At 42.0% G+C, this 20,889-nt stretch overlaps 3 protein-coding genes across 4 annotated transcripts; 1 reads left to right on the forward strand and 2 right to left on the reverse strand.

The window, feature by feature from the left end:
- Window positions 1-213: 213 nt before the first annotated feature.
- LOC102711002 (probable amino-acid acetyltransferase NAGS2, chloroplastic) lies at window positions 214-7,152 on the reverse strand. 2 transcript variants are annotated; one of them, XM_040526476.1, is made up of 10 exons: window positions 6,712-7,152; window positions 6,152-6,239; window positions 5,193-5,401; window positions 4,264-4,415; window positions 3,645-4,053; window positions 3,030-3,127; window positions 2,576-2,687; window positions 2,309-2,468; window positions 1,194-1,266; window positions 214-640 (listed from the first exon to the last, which is right to left on the reverse strand). In XM_040526476.1, the coding sequence occupies exons 1-10, from the start codon at window positions 7,039-7,041 to the stop codon at window positions 487-489; spliced, it is 1,785 nt and encodes a 594-aa protein (XP_040382410.1). In that variant the 5' UTR covers window positions 7,042-7,152; the 3' UTR covers window positions 214-486. The 2 variants fall into 2 exon arrangements, with proteins under 2 accessions (XP_040382410.1, XP_015694819.2); XM_015839333.2 differs by having other exon boundaries at window positions 6,128-6,239; window positions 6,712-7,112.
- A 3,290-nt stretch (window positions 7,153-10,442) lies between these two features.
- Window positions 10,443-11,641, forward strand: LOC121055043 (wiskott-Aldrich syndrome protein family member 1). Its single transcript, XM_040526445.1, has one exon. It carries the CDS (start codon window positions 10,443-10,445, stop codon window positions 11,439-11,441), a length of 999 nt encoding a protein of 332 aa, XP_040382379.1. The 3' UTR covers window positions 11,442-11,641.
- Window positions 11,642-12,337: 696 nt separating this feature from the next.
- On the reverse strand, window positions 12,338-17,487 carry LOC102719600 (NADH dehydrogenase [ubiquinone] iron-sulfur protein 4, mitochondrial). The gene is made up of 5 exons (XM_006657833.2): window positions 17,214-17,487; window positions 14,994-15,082; window positions 14,376-14,505; window positions 13,950-13,979; window positions 12,338-12,633 (listed from the first exon to the last, which is right to left on the reverse strand). Exons 1-5 carry the CDS (start codon window positions 17,382-17,384, stop codon window positions 12,574-12,576), a joined length of 480 nt encoding a protein of 159 aa, XP_006657896.1. The 5' UTR covers window positions 17,385-17,487; the 3' UTR covers window positions 12,338-12,573.
- Between the last annotated feature and the right edge of the window lie 3,402 nt (window positions 17,488-20,889).

Below are 20,889 nucleotides of genomic sequence, written 5' to 3' on the forward strand. Positions count from 1 at the left end.
CATAAATAGGAACCTGACGTAAAATATTAAGGGTCTCTTCTGTTCGTTCGCTTACGCTTATGCTTATAAGCTAAAGTTTCAATGTTAAACTTAAATTTAAAGTTGATTTTAGGGGTTTACTGTAGCTTATTTTTCGATCTTTACTTCTAGATTACTAACATGTTTTTTATTTATAAATTATTTTTCATTTACAAATAAGTCATTTATCTTTTTGCCTGGTAATACCACTACGGGATATGATAGTCATCACTATCAGTACCTTTTCAAGCTTTCAACCACTTTCTCCAGCTATGATCTACCCTGATTCTGTTGTGAAACAAATTCCATTTGCAACCATGTAAATAGATAAACAGCATTTCAAAATCAGTATCACTAACAGCTCCTAGGTTTCTCCCTGAAACTCGAACTTAGTACAATATACCTTCAAAATTTTGGGTGGCCAGAGCTGATATAATGTTGAACTGCACCAATTCCATGTGCCTCCTGTCATCTAGCAATAATATTGTTGGGAGTAACACTCGCATGCTTTGGCTGAAGCTGCTTTATATAATACTTCGATCCTCGTGATAAATTGATGTGTTTTCTCCTCTGCTCAGGAATGGATTCAATCGAACACTCCGAGAAGCCACGCCGCACAAACCTGGATCAGTTTAGAATTAAGCACCGGAGATATACAGAAGTTCAGATATCATAATATTTGCTAAAATCAAAAGAAAATGATTTTGCTATTATCTGAACATAGCTCCATAAACTTTCAGTTCTTTTTGGCTGGGCTGGCCCAAGCAAGGCCAGCCAGATTGTATTAAGCAGATCGGAAAAAAATACAGGAAAGTAAAGACGGCAACAGGGTGCCGAGTCACTGAAAAAAAATACAGGAAATTTTCAGTTCATCTCCGCGTGCTTACTGAACGTGAAGTACCTTGATTTTTTTAGTATGGTACAGGTCCTAACTAACACATATGAGAAAATAATGTCAACTAGATTTAAGAAAGATATTCTGCACCCAGCACAGACCAACATACATATTGCACAACACAGACTGTTACATCGTCCTCTATGATTTTTTTTATTAGCTAAATATTAACAGAACATCTCCATCACTCCATGTTAAGCACAACGATAAACGAGAATTTATTAATCATGCACATGAAACGGCCCATATAATGAACAAAGAGAATGATAAAGATGCGTACCAATCAGCTGTCCGTGTCGTGAGCAAGAATAATTTCTCCAGGCCAAGGGACATTGCTGCCTTCTCAATATAATCTGAAGCATCACAATAATCTGGTGTAAAACAAGATGCATAATAGCATTTCCGTAATAAACCTATACAGGCACATAAAAGCTCTGCTAATATTCCCTCCATTTCAAAATGACGTATTTTGTTTCGTGAGGACAAAGGCTTTCACCAACAATTACTATTAGAATGTAATTTTTTTATGCAAAATCGATTCATTAGATTCGTGCTCAAAGTATTTCCTTACAATCAAACTTTGTGTCATAACTAATGCAGAGTATATTAGTAAAGCAACTGTTGGTCAAATCCTTGACATAACAAAACAAAATATGTGTTGTATTTTGAAACGGAAGCAGTACAAAAGAGTTGTTAACTGGAAGCATGATGAATAGAAAAGGCATATTTGTGTTTTCTGGCTTAGCAACAATCAGATGGTTTAGTTACTAGTAGTTAAAAGACAATAGCAAGAACTAATAGTTTCTTCCTTCGTTTTTAAGCTTACATGTGCATGTGATAAAACAAGGTGGTGGAAAAAGGGATATGCACTGGCACATGATGTGTGTGCATGTTCCGGGAAAGGATTGTGGGAGTGTGGTTACAATAAATAACCAGAAAAGGTGATGTTAAATACATCAATCTTTTTCAGTTTGGCACCTTATTAAAGGACACTGGTTTCTGTTGAAGATAAATCCGTCCATCAAATGTAGATAAAGTAATCCTATTAGTGTAAAACATCACTTGATGAAAAATATGATTGAAAAAATGGTAAAGATAAAAGCAGTGCAAATTAGTACCTACCAGATAAGAATCGAGGTGTAGTCTTAACAGTTTTGATGGACAGTGCATTCTTGTTGTGAACTTAAAACGACAGGGTTGAATCAATAAAACAATGCTGCAAAAGTTGCCTAACTAGTTGAGCAATCCTAATTCAATTTTTGGAGAACATTTTTTTAGAAACAACAAGGCTGTTTGTTTTCTGAGAAATATTTGGTTTTTGAAGTTTGAGCCAACTATAAATTGATGGCTAATTTAAGTGTGCCAAATAGGGATGACATAAAGCAATGAACGTACCAAGCAACTTGTCCCCCTGACCCCTTCCTCGGCATTCTTCAGATACAGCAATCGCAGCAACTTCTCCAGATTTATCTTCAGGAAATGGGAACAGAGCAGCACATGCAATGATTGAACCATCCCTTTCAACAACATAAAATGCCTCCAGTGCTTCAAGAAGCTGAAAAGAAGATAAAGCATAGTTTGTAACTAAATTGAAGCATAACACAACTGGATTCAACAAAAGCACATACACTATAATGATCAGCAGGTGAGATTTTGGCACACCTCTTTATCTGTTCTCTTCACCAAAACACCAGATTCTTCCAGTGGTCGAAGAATTTTTCTTATCCCAAGAAGGTCCTCCTCTCTAGCTATCCTTGTTCCTTCATATACATCCCTGAAAACCAAGTATGACTGCATAAATAGCCATCCCTAAATGTATTTAGTTCCATACAGAAAATGTCATGCTGAGGATATTTGTGGCATCACATATACTATGATGAGAAGACACAGGTCACCGCAGCTAAGGATAAAACTTCAGAACTCACATATACTATGATCAAAAGTTAGCAAAGACATTTGATTTTGTCAACAGATGTCTTCTGTAAAAATTAGGGATGATACAAGCTATTAACTGGGCAGGAGATGCATCTAAGTGCATACAGGTGTCAGAGATTTCTCTTGTGCATGGAAGCAACAATATTTGATCAAAAACTGATAACACAGAAGTTCAACATACCTAGCTATCATTGTTCCTGTACCATCTCTTGTAAACAATTCTAATAGCAGTGATCCATCAACCGTTCCATCTATGATATGAACTCTTTGAACGCCACCCTAGAATGTATAAGAAACAAAATTATATTCAAGAATCAAAACAGAAACTGTCCTGGAACTTGAAAGCTTATGCTTCACAATCAATGTGGTTTTGACTGCTCATCGCCTTATCGGAGGAAATATTGTTTACTTTTGTTGAAAGAGCATGTGCAAGGATTGTAATACATTTCAGACATCTATATACTATTATATTATATATTCATCACTCCTCAGCAGGCCTATATTACATCTAAACAGAACACAATAAATAACGAATTCTAATTTCTAGGACAAGGATCTATATGAAAACACTGTAGATCGTATGAGCATTCCTCATCAAGACTGCTCCTAGAACTTAAAAAATATGCAGACCAATATGACATGTCACACAATCATGGCACTACCTGAAACTATCAGCAGCTATATTAACCAAATAACACACCAAAAAATGTTTGCTAACTTACAGAGAAAACCAATCATAGTTGACCCACATTTAACAGAATGAAGAATAATGTCATTTGAAAGAAGAAATACTTACATGGCATACAAACGCTGCTGCTGCCAACTCAGAAAGATAGTCATTTGATCTGCTTAACCGCTCTTCACCACCAATAGCAAATCCTTGCTCGCCAGAATAAATACCATTTCCATTGTTGAATCCCAAGCCATTGTGGAAAGAAGCAGCAAATGCTCCAAGAGGACTGCTTCCATTCAAAGATGGTTTGTCATCCTCATGCAAATGACTGATACCTTCCTCATCCACAACCTTGACATAATTTGCAGCAATATCACTTTGCTTAGCACGCTTTCTGATCAACATATCTGCTTCCTCAAGAGACATGAAATGAATGACACGTCCATGCTCATCAAATATTTGGCCATCTACAATGCAGATGAGCTTATCCGCCTCAATGGCTAAAGCACACGCAGTAGCTACTTCATAAGTGCTGAATGTAGCCAAACAAAATAGAGCAAATTTAGTTTAGTGGACTAGCTGAAGCATATAGAAACTAGTAGATGGTGCAATAGTTCTTTTGAAACTTTAAATACATAGTTACATACCGGACATTTACATAACTCTTCATAAAATAAAAGGATTAAAAGTGCATGCATATATAGTCACTACAAAAGGCCATGGATAGAGAGGAAAAACATACTTGCAGTTTAGCACTTCTCCTGAGCTCGAGTACCCCATATTGCTCACAACAACTATGCTGTCACTATCAAGCCTTTCTTTTATCCGTGAAACATCTATTTTCTTAACTTCGCCAGTGAACCCATAATCAATACCACTAACTACTCCTCTTCTCTGCCAAAGGAAGAGAGTTACATGAATTCAGTTTATGATGAACAAGAGGAAAATTCAAAATAAACACAAATATTCTGCAAGTATGCACATTCAAAGGGAAAGAGGCACTGAGCACACGCCTATTACTACCATTGTATTCAAACAAAAGGGAGTGGGGATCAATACTTCACAGTTCAAGTCTAAGACCCTGACTATTCATCCTAGAGTTGAGTTGTTCATGGTATTTTGAACTATTACTTCAGTGCACAAAAACAATAATTTGAACTTCACCCAAATGTCCTATAGTGGTTTTTCCTATTTACATGGAAGTCGACGGGTACTTTTCGGAAACATGGAAAACCATGTTCTTAACTAGGAGGTTGGGAAGTTAGATGATAGGATAATTCCGAGCAAACTGTGCTATTCAAAGGCAATGCCTCATTCTGAATACATCATCTTAAGAGAAGCACTCAACATAACAGGATAAACAACTCTCTAAGAGGTGAACAAATTATTTAAACATTTTTTAGGTAATGGAAGCTTTTATTGAACCCGGACAGTTACATCAAGGAAATACAACTACACTGAGCATAGGTAAGATGCATATGACCAAAACTAGTTTTAAACTGGCCTGATGAAAACAAATTCATAATTTTGTGTCTTTTAAGGGAAAAAAGGTGGTTTTTGCTCATGGAGAGTTACAAGTATAGAAGTTGCCTGAGCATATTTCTACATGAGATTTGCAAAAGAACCAGATTAAGGGCAGATACTTGGAAGGGGCTCAGTTATAAATATTACCTTAGCACCAAGGAAGTTGCCACTTGCAACATTGTCCACGAGACCATGCCAACGCCCAATAACACCATGCCTACGAAGATTCAACATTGGAGGACCAGGAGAAAGCTTCGCCTCAATTGTTAACCGAATCCTTCCAGCTGCCTCCATTGCAGCCTCCAGTGAATCAGAATCAGTAACTCGGTACTGACCAACATACCTAGGCATCCTCCCTACATGAAACTTCATTTACTGATTACATACAGCAACATGGAAATACTAAAAGATAATTGCAACTTGAGGGAAGAATCAAACCCACTCAAGTTAGCAAAAGGCAAGATAAATAAATGAGTCACTCCACGTATTATCATCACAGCCCAAAGGACTGATGAAGTTTCAGCTTTCAGTGAATGTTTTTCATCAATTTCTACTAGTAGAAATCACACTGCGGTCAAGCTAGTTCCCTCAAAACCAAATAGAATATCATGTAGGGTGTTTTCCTGAAGACTTTGAAGCATAAGTAGAGCGGTTAATGGCATGGTATAGAAAATAAATCAAATAGAGTGCTTTGTACTCCCTAAAGAGGTGTAGTTCATTAACAAGATCTCATCGCACCAGTGCAGAAGAGTTCAACCATTTTCCATGTTATCCAGCACAGCCATAAGCTATCCTAAATAATTCTCTTGACAATTTTTTTAAAATTTTGTGTATATGCTGATTAGTTTTCCTATATGTTGCTTCATAAACTTTTGATAAGTTATCCAGGCATAAGGCTTAAAAATCAAATTCCAAACTTAAGTACGGGGGTTATCTACTAGCGTCAGGAGCTAAAGCCATTTGTTGAAGTTTGAGCTCAGCCATTTGTTTCTAATAAAGTGCTTAGGACGTGTTGGAGGATTTTCAAACCCTAGAAAGAAAAACTAAAGTTTCAGGCATGAGAACAAAAATGGATGGCACACCTGTCAAGGATGGTTTGCACTGACCTCTTTCCGATAAGAGCTTATCAATTTGGACATGTGTTCCTGGAACAAGAACAAATTGGATCCCCAAACCATGAAGAAGTGAAATATCCTGCATATGACATAAAAAAGTTATAATACAGTTGTAACTCCATATTGATAACAAGATATATTTTGTGAATTCATAGCAGAGAGTGAAGACTCAAAGGATCACAATCATTTCAGAGATCCTGAAGATTTGAACCCTGTTTTCCATAATGCTAACTACATTTAGGGTCACTGGATCAGACTCACGCTCCATGGGAATCAAGGAGACCAGTTCTCCGAGGGTCCTACCTGAGACAAACTTGGTTGCTTTTCATTTTGACAACTTAGTCCCAAGCCCTATTAATCTGACCCACTGAAGAAACACCACAGTCTCTTGAGCTTAAGCCGTACAATAAGTAATGGGTATCTAAAACAAATTCACCATCAGCATTTCCTAACCTAATTTGCATGCGCTGTTCATCCGGAAAAAAAAACCAACGTTGTGCATCTAAAGTAAAGTACTACGAATGGAATGACATCACCAACCATCCAATCACCTGCAGAATGCCGTCGAAGTGTGGCCCTGACACGACCTCGCTGGAGATGACGACCACGAAGGTGCTCCCCCTGTGGCCCCGGATGTACGGCCACGCCTCCCTGAAAAACCCGACGAACTCCTCCCGCGCGGCCGCACCGCCACCGGCACCTCCAACTCCACCTCCGGCGCCGGGATTCCCGACCGCGCAGCACCGGATCCCACGCCGCCGCCCGCGCACCGGAGTCAGCCGCAGGCCCCGGGCCGGCTCAGCGCCGCCCCGAGCTGCCCTCGCCGACAGTACTCCTTCGGCGGCGAAGCGCGTGGAGGCGACCGACGACGAGGACGCCATCGGGATCGAACCCTAGGGGATTGGAGAGGAGACCGCCGGTGCGGGCGCGGTCCGCGCGGCGTGTAGGTGGTGGTTGGTTTTGGGAAGCGGATTGGCGCGCGCGTAGTTGCACACCTGCGGTTTGGGCTCCACGCCCCCCGTCTCGAAGTCCTCAGCTCAAGCTAAAAATTCTCAGAACCAAACGCTGCATCTTGGCGGTCATGATTCTGTCGTATGGGCTGCATTTTGGGGGTCTTCTCATGGTCCAAACAGATGGCCCGATGTTAACACCGTAATTGGCTTGCCTGGTCCGGCCCAATAGTTTGTTTCTCTTCTGAGAAAAGGTCATTTCCCTCCCTCAACTATTGGCTGAGTTTAATTTACGTCCCTTAACCTAATACCGGGTACAAAAGCTCCCTCATTTGTCAATACCAGTTTAATAAATCTCCCTGGGTTGTTTTAAGGGAGGTTTTGGCTAACACATAAGCGACACGTAAGCGCCACGTCAGCGACACGTAAGCGCCACGTCAACCAAAACAACCAAGAGATATTTATTAAATCGGTATTGACAATCGAGGGAGTTTATCTACCTGATTTTATGGTTGAGGGACGTAAATTAAATTTAGCCAATAGTTGAGGGAGGGGAAATGACCTTTTCTCTTTCTCTTCTTGCCCGTCTCCTACATTAAAATTTGATGATTTGCCGTGCAACAGCCAGTTCCCATTTCACACGACCACCCTCACATAAGTGTACAAATAATGGGGAAGGTACTGTATTTTCATCATTCGATTGCGTATCACTTCTTTCACCTAAATATTTGGTATTTTTTAAAAAAAATAACAAGGTAAATTAATATGAGATATATCGCTTCATAAAAATGTAGGCTCAAATTTGACTTCTATAACAAAAATAATAAATTACATGTGCCCAATCTTGTTGGGATTACACCTGTTCATTTGCTCAATCTTGCTGGGATCACAATTTTCCTGTAAAATCAAGAAATATTTCAGCACAATAAGCAAGTGAAGATCTACATGATAAGTTACATGTGCCTCTCGGTATGGAAATTATCATATTAATGCCTCGGTGCATTTGGATAATGAGAAATAACAAAATATTCAAAGATATAAATCCACTTGTACTACATTCGGGCATGGATTACTCTACGAGCAATCCGATGTGGTCAACTAAGTTCAACAAAATGAACTTAAAATTATTTTTAGTTAAAAATACTTTTTTGGCTGAACTAAAGACAATCCCGAATTTAAGTTACGTTACAGCAGTGAACGGTGAACTATCGACGGCAGCGAGCGACACCGTACCGCGCATGCGGCAGCGCCCGGCCCCAACCGGCCCCGTGCACGCACGTCCCGCACGCAAACACGCAAAAATATCGTAGATTTGTAGCGTCGCGCGCCGCCGCGACCCGCGTGGTAGCGAAAGCCTTTTCCTCCCCTCTCGCACGCACCCTCCCCCGAGTCCTGACCCGCCACTCGCCGAGCGGGAGGAGCTGCGCCTGCACGGCGCTGCGCCGCGCCGCGCGCCCGCCAATGGCAGCGCGGCCACTCGTCGCGCGGCCTTGCTGCCCGCTCGCCACGGCACTCAGCACATGCCGTGCATGCAGAAAGTCCTCGGAGGGGAAAAAAATGTGAAAGAAACGGAGCGGTAGCGTCGGTCCAAAAGTTTGTTTCTCGAGCAGGGCGATCGAAGGGGAGAGCTTTTGATCTGCGCTGCTCTGCTCAGCGCCTCAGCTCATCCCCGGCTGGCCGGTTTAAATTCGTGCTGCATCCTCCGGCCGGGTAGCTAGCCGGCCCGTGGTTGGGTTCCAGTAGGACACGCGACATGTATGCTCCACGTGTGATGCTTTGCCTGCTGTTTCGTGTACCGCTGCTGCATGTATGCGTTTCCTACATTTTATATTCAGCGTACCAGTCGTCGTGGTAGAGCATTTAAATACCGGCCGAAAATGCTGGGAACTTTTGGAACAGAAGGGCTAGACCTACAGTGTTTGCATATCCGTCCGGTTTCTATAGGGTTAGGGGGAAGTTAACCGGTCTAGTAAGGGCATTCTCAATCCATAATCAAGAAACTAATATTAGACGCTATTATTTTAATATAAATATCACTATTCCACATTTAAATTTAATACTACTTGATATCTTAGATGCTGTGTAGAAAACATGTCTCATGCAAGACATGATTTTATTCTTTTTTCTCATTTATTTATTTGCCACATCATTTTTTATTCTATGTGGCAACTTATTTAATGTTATAGACATCATTCTAATCATTGTGTTGGGAATGCCCTAAGAGCTTTTTTTTTCTTGATATTCTGCAAAATTTAGCTCGAGTTAATTTGTTGTTGTTTGAAATCTTGCTCAAGTTTGCTAGGGGAAGAAATTCGTGGTTTGGGTAGGACACGGACGATGCATGCATCTAGCCCGACGAACGACGTAAGCTAAGCAAGCGTTCGCCCGTCCCTGCTGTGTGCCACGTGCTGGAGACTGTCGTCACCAGCTTTTAATTCATTGGAAAGATGGCAAAGCGTTTGTCGTCGTAGGCCTCGTGGCTACATTGTCCAGTTTCCGCCGGGAGATTTGTACGTACATGTAAAGTCTCGTAGACCGCATATATGATGATCAACAACCACGTGCGGATATATCAACCCTTAGGCGGTTTTGTGTTGTCTTAACATAACACGCATGGATATATCAACCGTATAGCTCAGCTGAGAAGTAACCGGAGTGTACATGCATGCACGGCAAGGTATGACCCAAAAGCAGTTTTTGACGCAGATCGATCCAATCATGAAAAGAGAGCGGAAAAAAAAAGAAAGGTGGTGTGTCTCGGTGTCTCCCTGTACGCTAAACTTACCGGAGTGCAAGAGTACAAGCGAGCCGGTTGGTGGGCAAGGGCAAAGGGCTGTGCCACACGGCCTCTGCCAATGAGGGTCTCACGCCGTCACGCGCGCGGACGCAGCCAGCCCGCCCAGCCAGTGACCGCGGCGGAACGCGCCACGGGGGACGAGGCGCCCGAGAGGCGGACGGACGGACGGACGTCAGCCAGAAACTACCAAAGCGAGGGAGGAGCCGCACGCAACGAACGCGAGTACGCGACCTCACGGCCTCACCCACCACCACACGCGCGCGCGCGGCCTCGCGCTGGAATCCACCGAGGCGCAAGGCGAGCGCGCGGCCCGCGACTCCGCTCCGCCTACGTGTCGGCCGCGTCCCCGCGCGCTTGCCCACGTACCCCGCCCCGCGCTCCCACGTGCCCCTCCCCCTGCGCGCATCCGATTGGCCGCCCACGCCTTCTTAACGTACCACTCCCAGCTCCGCCGCAGCAGGGGGCCCTCAACGCCGTGCCCGTGTGTGCTTAGCTCCGTCCCGTCCCGTGCTGTCCACCACCAAGGTCTCTCGCCATGGCCATGGTGCAGCCGGTGGACATGGCCGTCAAGGCCAACGAGATCTTGGCGCGGTTCCGGCCCATCGCGCCCAAGCCCGTACTGCCGCCGCCGCCGGCGGCGGCGCCAGTGGCTGGTGATGGTGCCGCGGTGATGGCCACGAACCGCGTGCTTTGCCAGCTGCAGAGCCGGCCGTGCCGGGCGAGGAAGCGGGGGCGCCCGAGCGTAGTGCCACCGGTGTCCCCTCCGTCGGCGGCGGCGGTCAAGAGGAAGAGGGCGCCGGCGTACCCGGTCCCGGTGGCGCCGCTCCGGTGCGCGGCGGCAACCGACGCGGTGGTGGCCACGGCGACGAGGGCGCAGGTGTCGGTGGTTGTCCCGTGCAGTGCGTTGGCGCCAGTGTCGCCGGTGAGCGCGAGTGCCGGTGATCCGACGAGGCTCTCGCCGGCGGTGGTGGAGGTGGAGGGCGACGACGAGGAGAGGGGCGTCCTCGTGGAGCGCGACCTGCTGCGGAAGCTGCTGGAGCCGAAGGTCATCTCGCCGCGGGCTGTGCGCCCCGTGGGCTCCACCATCCACGTCGAGTCCGTCCACATCGACGCCGGCCGCACCGCCGCCCCGAAGACGGCGCAGGAGGTGGAGGCGGAGCTGGAGTCGGACGCACTCCCGGCGGTCGTCTCGGACTCCAGCAACCGCGTCCGGCTGGTGAACGACGCGTACAAGCGAATGGTGGGGCAGCCCGAGTGCCCCTGGCTCGACGCCGTGGCCACCGCCGCGTCCAGGAGGATCAGCGGGGAGGTGGCGCTGGTGGTGTCCGAGCCGGCGGCGCCGCTGCCGGAGACATGCATGGGGTTCTCGTGCTCGGCCAAGATCGCGTGGGAGCGCGACGGCAAGTGGTCATCCGTCCATGCACCGTGCGACGCCACCCGGCTGCAGTGCGAGTCGAGAGACTACGTCTTCGCCTGGAGGTTTCGCACCGCCGACGACCCATGTCCCACCCTCCGCCGCGCCGGCGACGCGTGAAGTGCGTGATGATTCAAGCCGGGGCATATGTTAGTGAAACCAAGTGCATAGTGTAACCGTGTAAGGTGCATGTTAGCTTAAACCAGATCGGCTTCCTCTTTTGCGAAGCTTATAGGATGCAGTGTTCAAAAGTATATATATGATGTTGACCGGAGAATGCAAGGGGAAATTGTAACTTTTGCTTAAGTGAAATTTGTTGTTCTTGTGCAGTCCTTTTTGCAAGTTATGGTCCATTTGACAACGACAAGAGATCGCGTCTGCGTACATAGATCACCCCCGGATAGATACATGCATGGACATCCAGGACAGATACATGCATGGACAACCCAGGTTAGAGACAAATGCGTAGTCGCAGTCATATTATCTATGTCGCGTTATTGAACAAAAAAAACTGGATCGTAGTGTCTTTTTCCATGAAAAAGAGCTCGAAAAAAAGGGGCACAATCTAGCATCTCATAAGCTCTATTTTAACGATTAAGGGGTTGTTTAGATGAAGCTAAACTTTTTAGCCTCACGTCACATCGGATGTTTCGGCATTAATTTAAAGTGTTAAATATAGACTAATAAAAAACTAACGGATGTTTCGACACTAATTTGAAGTATTAAATATAGACTAATAAAAAACTAATTTTATAAATAAGAGCTAATCCACGAGACGATTTTTTTAATCTAATTAATCCATAATTAACAAATGTTTACTTTAGCATCACATAGACTAATCATATATTAATTAGGCTTATTAGATTCGTCTCGTAAATTAGTCCAAGATTGTACATGGGTTTTATTTATAGATTACGTTTACTATTTATAATAACTGTCCAAATATCTGATGTGACTAGAGGCTAAAGTTTAACCCCTACAATCAAACACCCCCTAAGCAACCAGTAAGAGCGATCTTTATGAAACAACGTTTCAGGATATTCGTAAGCTCAACGATGAACAATATTTTAGTACATGGGAATCATTCCATTGGATCGGAGTGCACGCTTATTACATGTTTGATTGAGAGTTGGTTGAGGAACGGTTTGCCCACACTCGCACAAAAGAAATTGGTGAAACAAAATAAAAAGCACATACGGAGGGAAACATCTTGTGAATGCCCTGCTAGCAACGTAGCATGCACCATTAGTCCTCAGGCTTGCTCTGCCTTCGGGGGACCCCTCCACTTGAAGTTCTCTGCGTAGGATTTGGGCTACATGATAAAAAACAACCAGTTAATTACAGAGAAGCTACTACCAACTTAATGCACAACCAAATGGACGGTATTCAATTAGTCAAAAAATCTGGGAGAAAGGTAATATCCCCTTCGTCCCACAGCGTTTGTCCTTCAAATCCGTAGCAAAATGGGTAGCAGGGATAGTTAACACCATTGGCAGGATTTATGAAAGAATGCATGCATCCTGAAAAGGCTGCCAAAACAGTGGTCGCGTTGCGTCCGTAAGCTGTAGGCACGTAAATTCAACTACTATGGCAGCCAGTGGTGACTAACTTGTCCTCTTCGACTTGGTACTAACAAAAGATAGGAGTTGATGAGGATGAGGGGCTCTGACTAGATCAGATTCGATGTACTACAGTTGATGCAAAATTTGGAATTTTCCCTATCAATCTCTGACTTGTCACGATAAATGTGAATGCTATATTGCTATATACTTTTTCTACAATTAAAAAAGCACCTTTCTTTCAGTTCAAAGTCTACGAGACAGGGAAAATTCGAAGGTCAACAAAACAGTCGAGTGCAACCAAGTACCACCCACGATAAGCCGTTCGATCTGGACCTCACGTCATCTCCCCCATTTGGTTAGCTGGTCCTTAAAACTAATCAATCATCCCTTCCCTCACGCCCAAGCTTAAAGCAGCCCCTCACACGATTCCACATACTCTTCTTGTCCTACAGTTCCAAGATGGCACTTCAGAACTTGCCTCCTTGGTAGGCCTCCGCCACGTCACTCAGTCTTCCAAATATGCCATAGTTTTGTCACCCCGTCTGCGTCTCTCCAATCTTCTCATTAAGGGCAGAATGTAATGAATTTGACAGGATCTACCCCATGTAACATGAGTCATGTTGCATCAGGTATGCGCTACATGTGAACACATTATTGCGATAAGCTACAAATCCTCATTTTCTACAAAATGAGCTAATACGTAGTATCAATGAAATTTCCTAAGTATTTCATTAACACATTGTTTTTTATTGGAAGGTGTATTCTATTGACTAGTGGATTTTTCTTCACTGTTGGCACTTGAACTCAATGTTAACTACTTCCAGTGGGGCTGTGAGGGTGTGACTATGTTATCTACCAAAATGATGCAAACCACGTTCAACACCACATATTCCTTAACCAGAACATCGTGTGTGTTTTAAAAGTTGAAAAAGAGGGTCATAGTTGTAATTTGCCATGCATAGTTGATCAAACTATAAGGATGCAAGAATCAAAACAACCAATTGCATAAATATAAGAGAATGTGTTAGCCCAGAAAATTGAAAGATAAGTAGGGTAGTGTACAGACCTTCAAAAGAGGCGTGTGGCGTTTTCTAACCTGCAGGAATTTGATATTGCGTCAGTAAAGTCTTCATAAATTTTTTTCCCCTCAAAATTTTAAGATCATAAGACAATAAGTGATTCTGAAGACATAGTTTTAAGGCAAATGCCACTGAATCACATGGCACATGGGATGTAAGGCGATTTGCAAATAAAAGACTATGCATTCATAAATGGACCAAAAATCTACTTTCGATACTTGAGCATCAGCATACAGAACATTATAAGAACATTCCTGAAATTTAATATCTAAGTGATAAAGAATCAAAGGATCCTACAAATTCAAGAGAGCATGCAATTACATCCTGCTCCAAAATATCCTAATATCTAGAAATCTAGTAGTCTTAATTTTTCTACTTAATGTTAAGTACTAGGAATAAATAGTAAGACCCACCACATAATCCCATCCATGTTTTTCAGCAAACGCCTTTGCTGAATCTGCACTGTCGAACGTAAGTCCTGCTTCACCAACATTAGCGTATGGATCCCCAGTAGATGTCCATCCCATTAATGGGTTCTCCCACCTATTACTCACTCAATGTTAGAACCAGTTGTTCTTAAAAAGAGTGGAAAAAGGGGCAGTGATTGAAACAGTTATATTTGAGTGTATGCTAGAATGCTATATAACAAAAGGGCTAACAAAATAACTGCGTGAGGCATAAAAGGGAAAAAAAAACAAAGTACACACTGTTTGACCTAATCAGGTTGAAAACCCCAATGTCAGGTCAAATACATCAGTTGCAAGGATTTCATTGTACAAGAATAGGTGGAGCTTCCAAATTCCCAGCACAAATAATAATCTCACGTTAAAAAACAAGAAACAGCATTCACTTATAAATCATCAAAGAATTCTTATCTAGTTGTCTACAATTATCCAGGTGAGAATGTAAATGTATATCAAGTTTTAATATGAGGCAATTTGTTTTCATCTGAAATATTTCTGAGGCAGTTCACCTTTGGGGTGAATAGTTCATGAAGATGAATAACCAATAAAATAAAACAGGAAGCATACTTTTGAGTTGACACAAAGTTGATTTTCCATCTCCCGACTTTGCCAGAACCTTGCTGAGATGCAGTCCTAGCTGGTGAATATATTACAACCTGCAAATTCACAAGGACAAAGTGACCATGTTATCCCAACTAGCTAGTTGAGATGCTTATGTTAAGCCTTAAGAGAACAAAGCAGCAGGCTGGCAGCAACAAATTCATATTTTGTTTAATGTATTAATGTTTAAATTTATCTGTATTGTGTATGCACAACCATGTTGTAGGACATATAGAAGGCCATTTACTGTACAAATACTAAAAGGTGGGGCGGCCGCTCATCAGTAATTTATTGTCATTCGGAACATAGATCACAATCAAAAATATGTTCTATGACTGATTCTATAATAAATCTGGAAAAACATAACAACTGATTGGTGTGTAGGCATCTTCTCTGCAGTTCACCACAGAGCATGGCACACCTAAGTTTGAGGAATATCATGAAAAATGTGACTGAAGGGTGGATTCACTGCTGGGCCATATTATATAAATGCTTCTAAGCTCTCTAAAGTTAAAAAAGATCTTTGAAGCATAGGAAAAATTGATTATCAAACAATAATCATACAAACGAAACATTCTTTTGAGAAACAAGGCCTTAATTGTTGGGCTAACTATTTTGGGGATACTTTGTTAACCTCAAGTTAGAAAAAGAAATTATCACCCTACCAGACTACCAGCATACCTCTACATAGATTTGGACTATGAAATGGTACGAAGAGAAATTGCTCTATAGTTCAACAAGCTCTATAAATTTCAAAGTCCAAGCATTGTTAACAAATTCCATATTTCTTTACATGCGATTGATGTTATCAGGTGTATTTTTAGATTTTATGTACATTGAGAAAATTTGATAAATAATAAGAGTTAGATAGTAATCTTGTTATTAGTACTATACATGTTTATTTTGTTCTTGTGCACATAGACAATACTTGTATAGGTCTTTGCATTGTAGCAGTGTGTGGCACTAGAAAAAGTACACGGGAATACATGTGTGATACGTACAAGTACAGAGGTTTGGGCCGGAGTGCAGCTGGGTCATGCGAAGCGGCTGGAGAGTGATGTCAATATCTAAGACGTGCAAATAAAGCATATTGCATGCAACAACTAGTGATTAGTGACTGCTTTGAGTAGTGGTTAGTCGTATGTGATGCATGACTAGTAGTAGACTAAGTATTAGAGTGTGCTCCCGTGCATGCATCTAGTGGCATTTGAATAGGAAGAGTTCGTTGCATTCTAGCTGGTGTGAGTCTATTTATTTATTTGTGTACCCATGTATTCGGTAACCAGAAAAAAAGAGAAAAAAAGGACATGAGCAGTGATGACTGCATTGCCAAAACCTCCTTGCATTCTTTCTCATTGTGTTTGTGTGTCCACTAAAGAGAAACCTTAGTGTTTCTGACAAACATCTAGAGTGAGAGGGGAGATTCCCAACAATAAGAGCACTCCCAGCAGATACTCTATCTCATACTCCATTCTGAAAATAGAGTACGTGGAGGAAAAAGTTGGTCCAGTAGACCTCATCCTCTAAAAATAGAGCATCATTCATCCTCACTTCATATCTCAACATTGAGGAGAGAGCAAAAACAACGTAAGAGGAGGTGGTTGTAAAATATTAATAAAATATATATAGATGATGTAATATGAATGTTCTGTTAGAGTGATAAATGATATAAAGAGAATGTATTTTGGATGATCATCCAAATGATTGATAAAATTTGGATGAGCTACTGAGAATGCTCTAAGCACCCCTAGCGTCCTCTGAACTCTGAAATGCACAGATTTCTAGCCCTAATACTGTCAACTCTCATCACAAACAACTTGAGAGGTAAGAATATACACCAATATACGTTCAATCGTTCACAGTACACAAACCAAACAAGGATCACTTGATCCAAATTCGTTGCCTCAGAAGCAACATTGGGTTGACATAATCTAAAGTTGGGGAAAACAACCTCCCGCACTTAGCACGGAGTACGTCAAACGACAATTAACACGCATTTCAGAACAACCTCCTAAGTCCCAAACGACAATTAGCACGTAGCACAACGACCTGGTGCCTCGTTCCATCCCTAATGACTAACGAGTAACCACCAAACCTAGACATCTAGAGCGATTCCCACACGGATCCGCGAGAGCTAGCCAATCTACGGCCACTAAATCAATCATGAGAAGGCCAGCGGGGCGTTACCTTGCGCCGGAGGTGCTCCTCGGGGATACCCGAGACCATGCCGATCTCGCCGGGCTTGATCTCGACGAGGGCGTCGGACGCCGCCGCGGAGAGCATACGCGCCGGAGCCGGAGCCGGCGAGAGGAGCGCGCGCCCGAGGGAGGGGAGGCTCCGCCGGAGCGGAGCGGCCATCGCGGCGGAGACGTACGCCGGCGAGAGGCGGAGGGGGGAGGAGAGGGGACCGGGGGGGAGGAGAGACTCACAGAACTTTGGGCGAAGGCTTTGGGTTGTGTGGGTTGCCTGCGGCTGCGGTGCGCGGATGGCTGGACCGAGATATGTCGTGGCTTGTGTTTGGGCCTTTGGGCCCACCGTTATGGGCTTTCGCGAATTTGGCTGGTTTTCTGGGCTAGGCCCATTATGGTCGGTGGGTGCTCTGCGGACCTTGCAGGCCGGACCGAGGTTAGTCCGGGTCGTCGAAGTGAACTACTAATAAAGATCATGTTGTTTCGTCTAAAAATGAAAAATGAATTAGATGTCCAACTGAATAAAGTAATAAGAGCATCTATAAGAGAATGGCTAAATTTTAACTCACTAAATCAAAATTTAGCCATTTATTTTAGTTTTGGCAACTTGAATTCATATAGCATCTACAAGAGACTACCTATCCCCACTCTCTAAATCATGGCAGGGAGAGGATGACAAGTGGGTCCCACCCACGTGGGACCCACGGATAACAATTGTGCTAGTGGGGGAATGAGTTGCTAGGTTTGGCTATTGAGGACTCAAGTTTAACCATTCATATGGCATGGCAAGTCATATAGTCATTCTTTTGGAGCACAATTTTTATGCAAAATTACCAAATTTAACTATAGCAAGTGAGATGGACATTCTCTTGGAGTTGCTCTAACTCATTCACTTTTTTCTATTTAACGCTGTTAATTTTTAAATCTATATTTGATTATTCGTCTTATTTAAAAATGCATAATTATTAACTATTTTATTATAATTTGATTTATTGCATAAAAACACTTTAAGCTTGATTTATAATTAATATTTGTAAAAAACTAAATAAAATGAATGATTAAATAAATATCAAAAAAACAAATAGATTAACTTCTAGCAGTATTTTATGCCGGTTTTTGTTTCCTAATTCTGAACAGTGCATTTTATTTGACAAGCAAACAGCTGACGTGTAGCACTCTGCCAGGTATTTGGCCATGTTAAATTGTTAATCCACTAAAATTTTGTTTTTCTTTCCCACGATCATCAAGGAAATATTGCAACCGACCTAAAATAACATTCCACGTCCTCATTCATATCCACAAAGATTTTTTTTTTCCAGAGAGTAGAAAATGTCGATCTTAATGTACTTACAGGAAAGTACACAAAAGTCTTTTTTTGATTGTTTTATCAAGAATACATTACGAAAAAAATGTCCCTTTTATTAGTTCCGACGCATTATGGTTACGGCATTCTGCTATGATGACAGCACGGTCGTAATGATACTATGATAGTCATGGATGAGCAAGTGACAGCAACATCTTGCGTTAATTTTTCTTCACGCATGTTTGACGCAGTCCATCCAGAAGGTTTGAAATTATTCGAGCTGGCTTAATTAGATTCACATGTTAATTTAACTGGCGTGGCAGCTTATCCTTGCCAGGCGTCGGCCGGCGGCGGCCAAGGCAGTAATCAATTTCGAAATACTGATGATTAATCAATTTTGAGAAGGCCGATCTCTCCCTTACATTGGTTCAAGTCGTACATAATTTGTCCTTTGAAAAAACATAGTTCAAGCCGTATATAGCTGACGCAACTGTCTGTTAATTCGTCGGTGAATTGGTGAATATAATATTGTAATACTACTACATCTGATCCTGGCTAAATTTTTATAGAAGAAAACTTCGAAGAGATTTATCACAGTAAGTTCGTGTGATGACTGATGAGATGATGTATAACGATAATCGATTTGTTTTTAGCAGGGTATTGCAGGGTAACGATGATCAACTCTGACATTGCGAGTGAGTATAATAGCTTTCGCTGATGTCAGTGCTGAACTTGGTACAGTACTACTAAGATTTATTAGGAGTAATTAGTAGGATATGGTGATGAACTGATGTACGTCGTCACATCTAGAGTATCTGCCTTGTCCTCAAGCGCTTCCGTCGAACATTCTTCTTCAGACAAACAGATATACTAGAATGCCACTGGTCTTTAGCCAGTTGAACCAAGCAAATTGTACGAACTTATAACGTAAATTAACTATACACGGAAAAACAAGAGCATCTCAGCTTCCCTGACAATTAATAGTTAAAACTGTTTAAATTAATTGTTGTAGGCTACCGATTTGATTCGAATATAGTGCCGTTATTCTCATTCGCCTAGAAATTTAGGTTTCCATCGTTTTTCTTTTTTAAGAAAAAGCAAAATCACATGTCAAATAAAAAATTGACATGTAAAATACATGTTAATAACGACTTAAAAGCAAAATTTATAAAATAAATTAGGTTAAAAACCATAAATTAACTTTTAAAATTTAAACTTTGTCGTATAAGCGTTTGCATGTACGAAACTATGGGATACTTACTCTCTCATTTTCATGTTTGATACTATTAACATTTAAATATATGTTCAACTATTTTTGTTATAAAAAATAAGATTATTATTATTTTAATTTTAATTTTTTTGTTATTTAATAAACTTTAAGTGTAACTTATGATTTTACAAAATGACCTATTTTTGTAGAAAATAATTGAACAAAATGAGTGATCAAACAAAGAGAAAAGTTAATGTCCTTAAAAAAATAGCCAGTGAAACCAATTTTTTTGTGTAATATTTTTTTGATACTTTTAGGTATGTGTACTTGGAACTCAGTTTGTACACTAAAAAATATATTACCTTTAGATTCCTTTGTAATAATGATTAAAATGCTCTCAAACAGTTGACGACATCAAATCTTAAAAATTGGAGCGGGTATAAATTTTATTTATTTAGAAAGAGAAAGTAAAAGACAGTAAGGAAGAGCTTATGACACAAAAAGAACTTATGACCATATGTGCGCTCGAAACTTGACTTGTTTCCAGTTGAATTAATCAGGGCTAACGCTGGATCATACAGCCTTTTGATCCATTCAAGAATACAAGGCTGTTTGAGCGGCGCGACGATAAGGCTTTCAGAATTCAGAGTCCACGCCTTGCCCAGCAATCAAATCTTGCTGCGCGTCAGCAGCTCACGCTCGCAAAAAAAAATAAAAAAATAAAATCAACGCTGCAAACGCGATGACATGGATCCTAATCCGGCAGAAAGTTCAGGTAATTATCTCCAAAACCACGAGAGCAACCGATCTATGACGCGGAAACCAATCTCACGCCGCTAGCTCGTGAAATCAAACGTAATCAGCCAAAGCCTGCATCCGAATAATTCATACAGAAACACTAATGATTCTTTGTTAAGTTGTAAAGGAATAAGTGCAGAAACTCAATCGATCCCATTTGATATGGGGTTATGGTCAACAAACGAGCATTCTGGAGCTAGTCTGATCTGAGCTGCACATAATCAGATCAGATTATTTGCACGCCATTGGCTACCAGGTGAGGAGCTACAACTGTTTCGATCTCATAATTTACGCTGATCTCGACGGGTAACTGTCATGTCGGTAGCTAGCTTGATGCGGAATCACAGGACTAAAATTAATAGT

Source organism: Oryza brachyantha, chromosome 7 (genome assembly GCF_000231095.2).
Source record: "Oryza brachyantha chromosome 7, ObraRS2, whole genome shotgun sequence".
In the NCBI taxonomy this organism is placed as follows: Eukaryota; Viridiplantae; Streptophyta; class Magnoliopsida; order Poales; family Poaceae; genus Oryza; species Oryza brachyantha.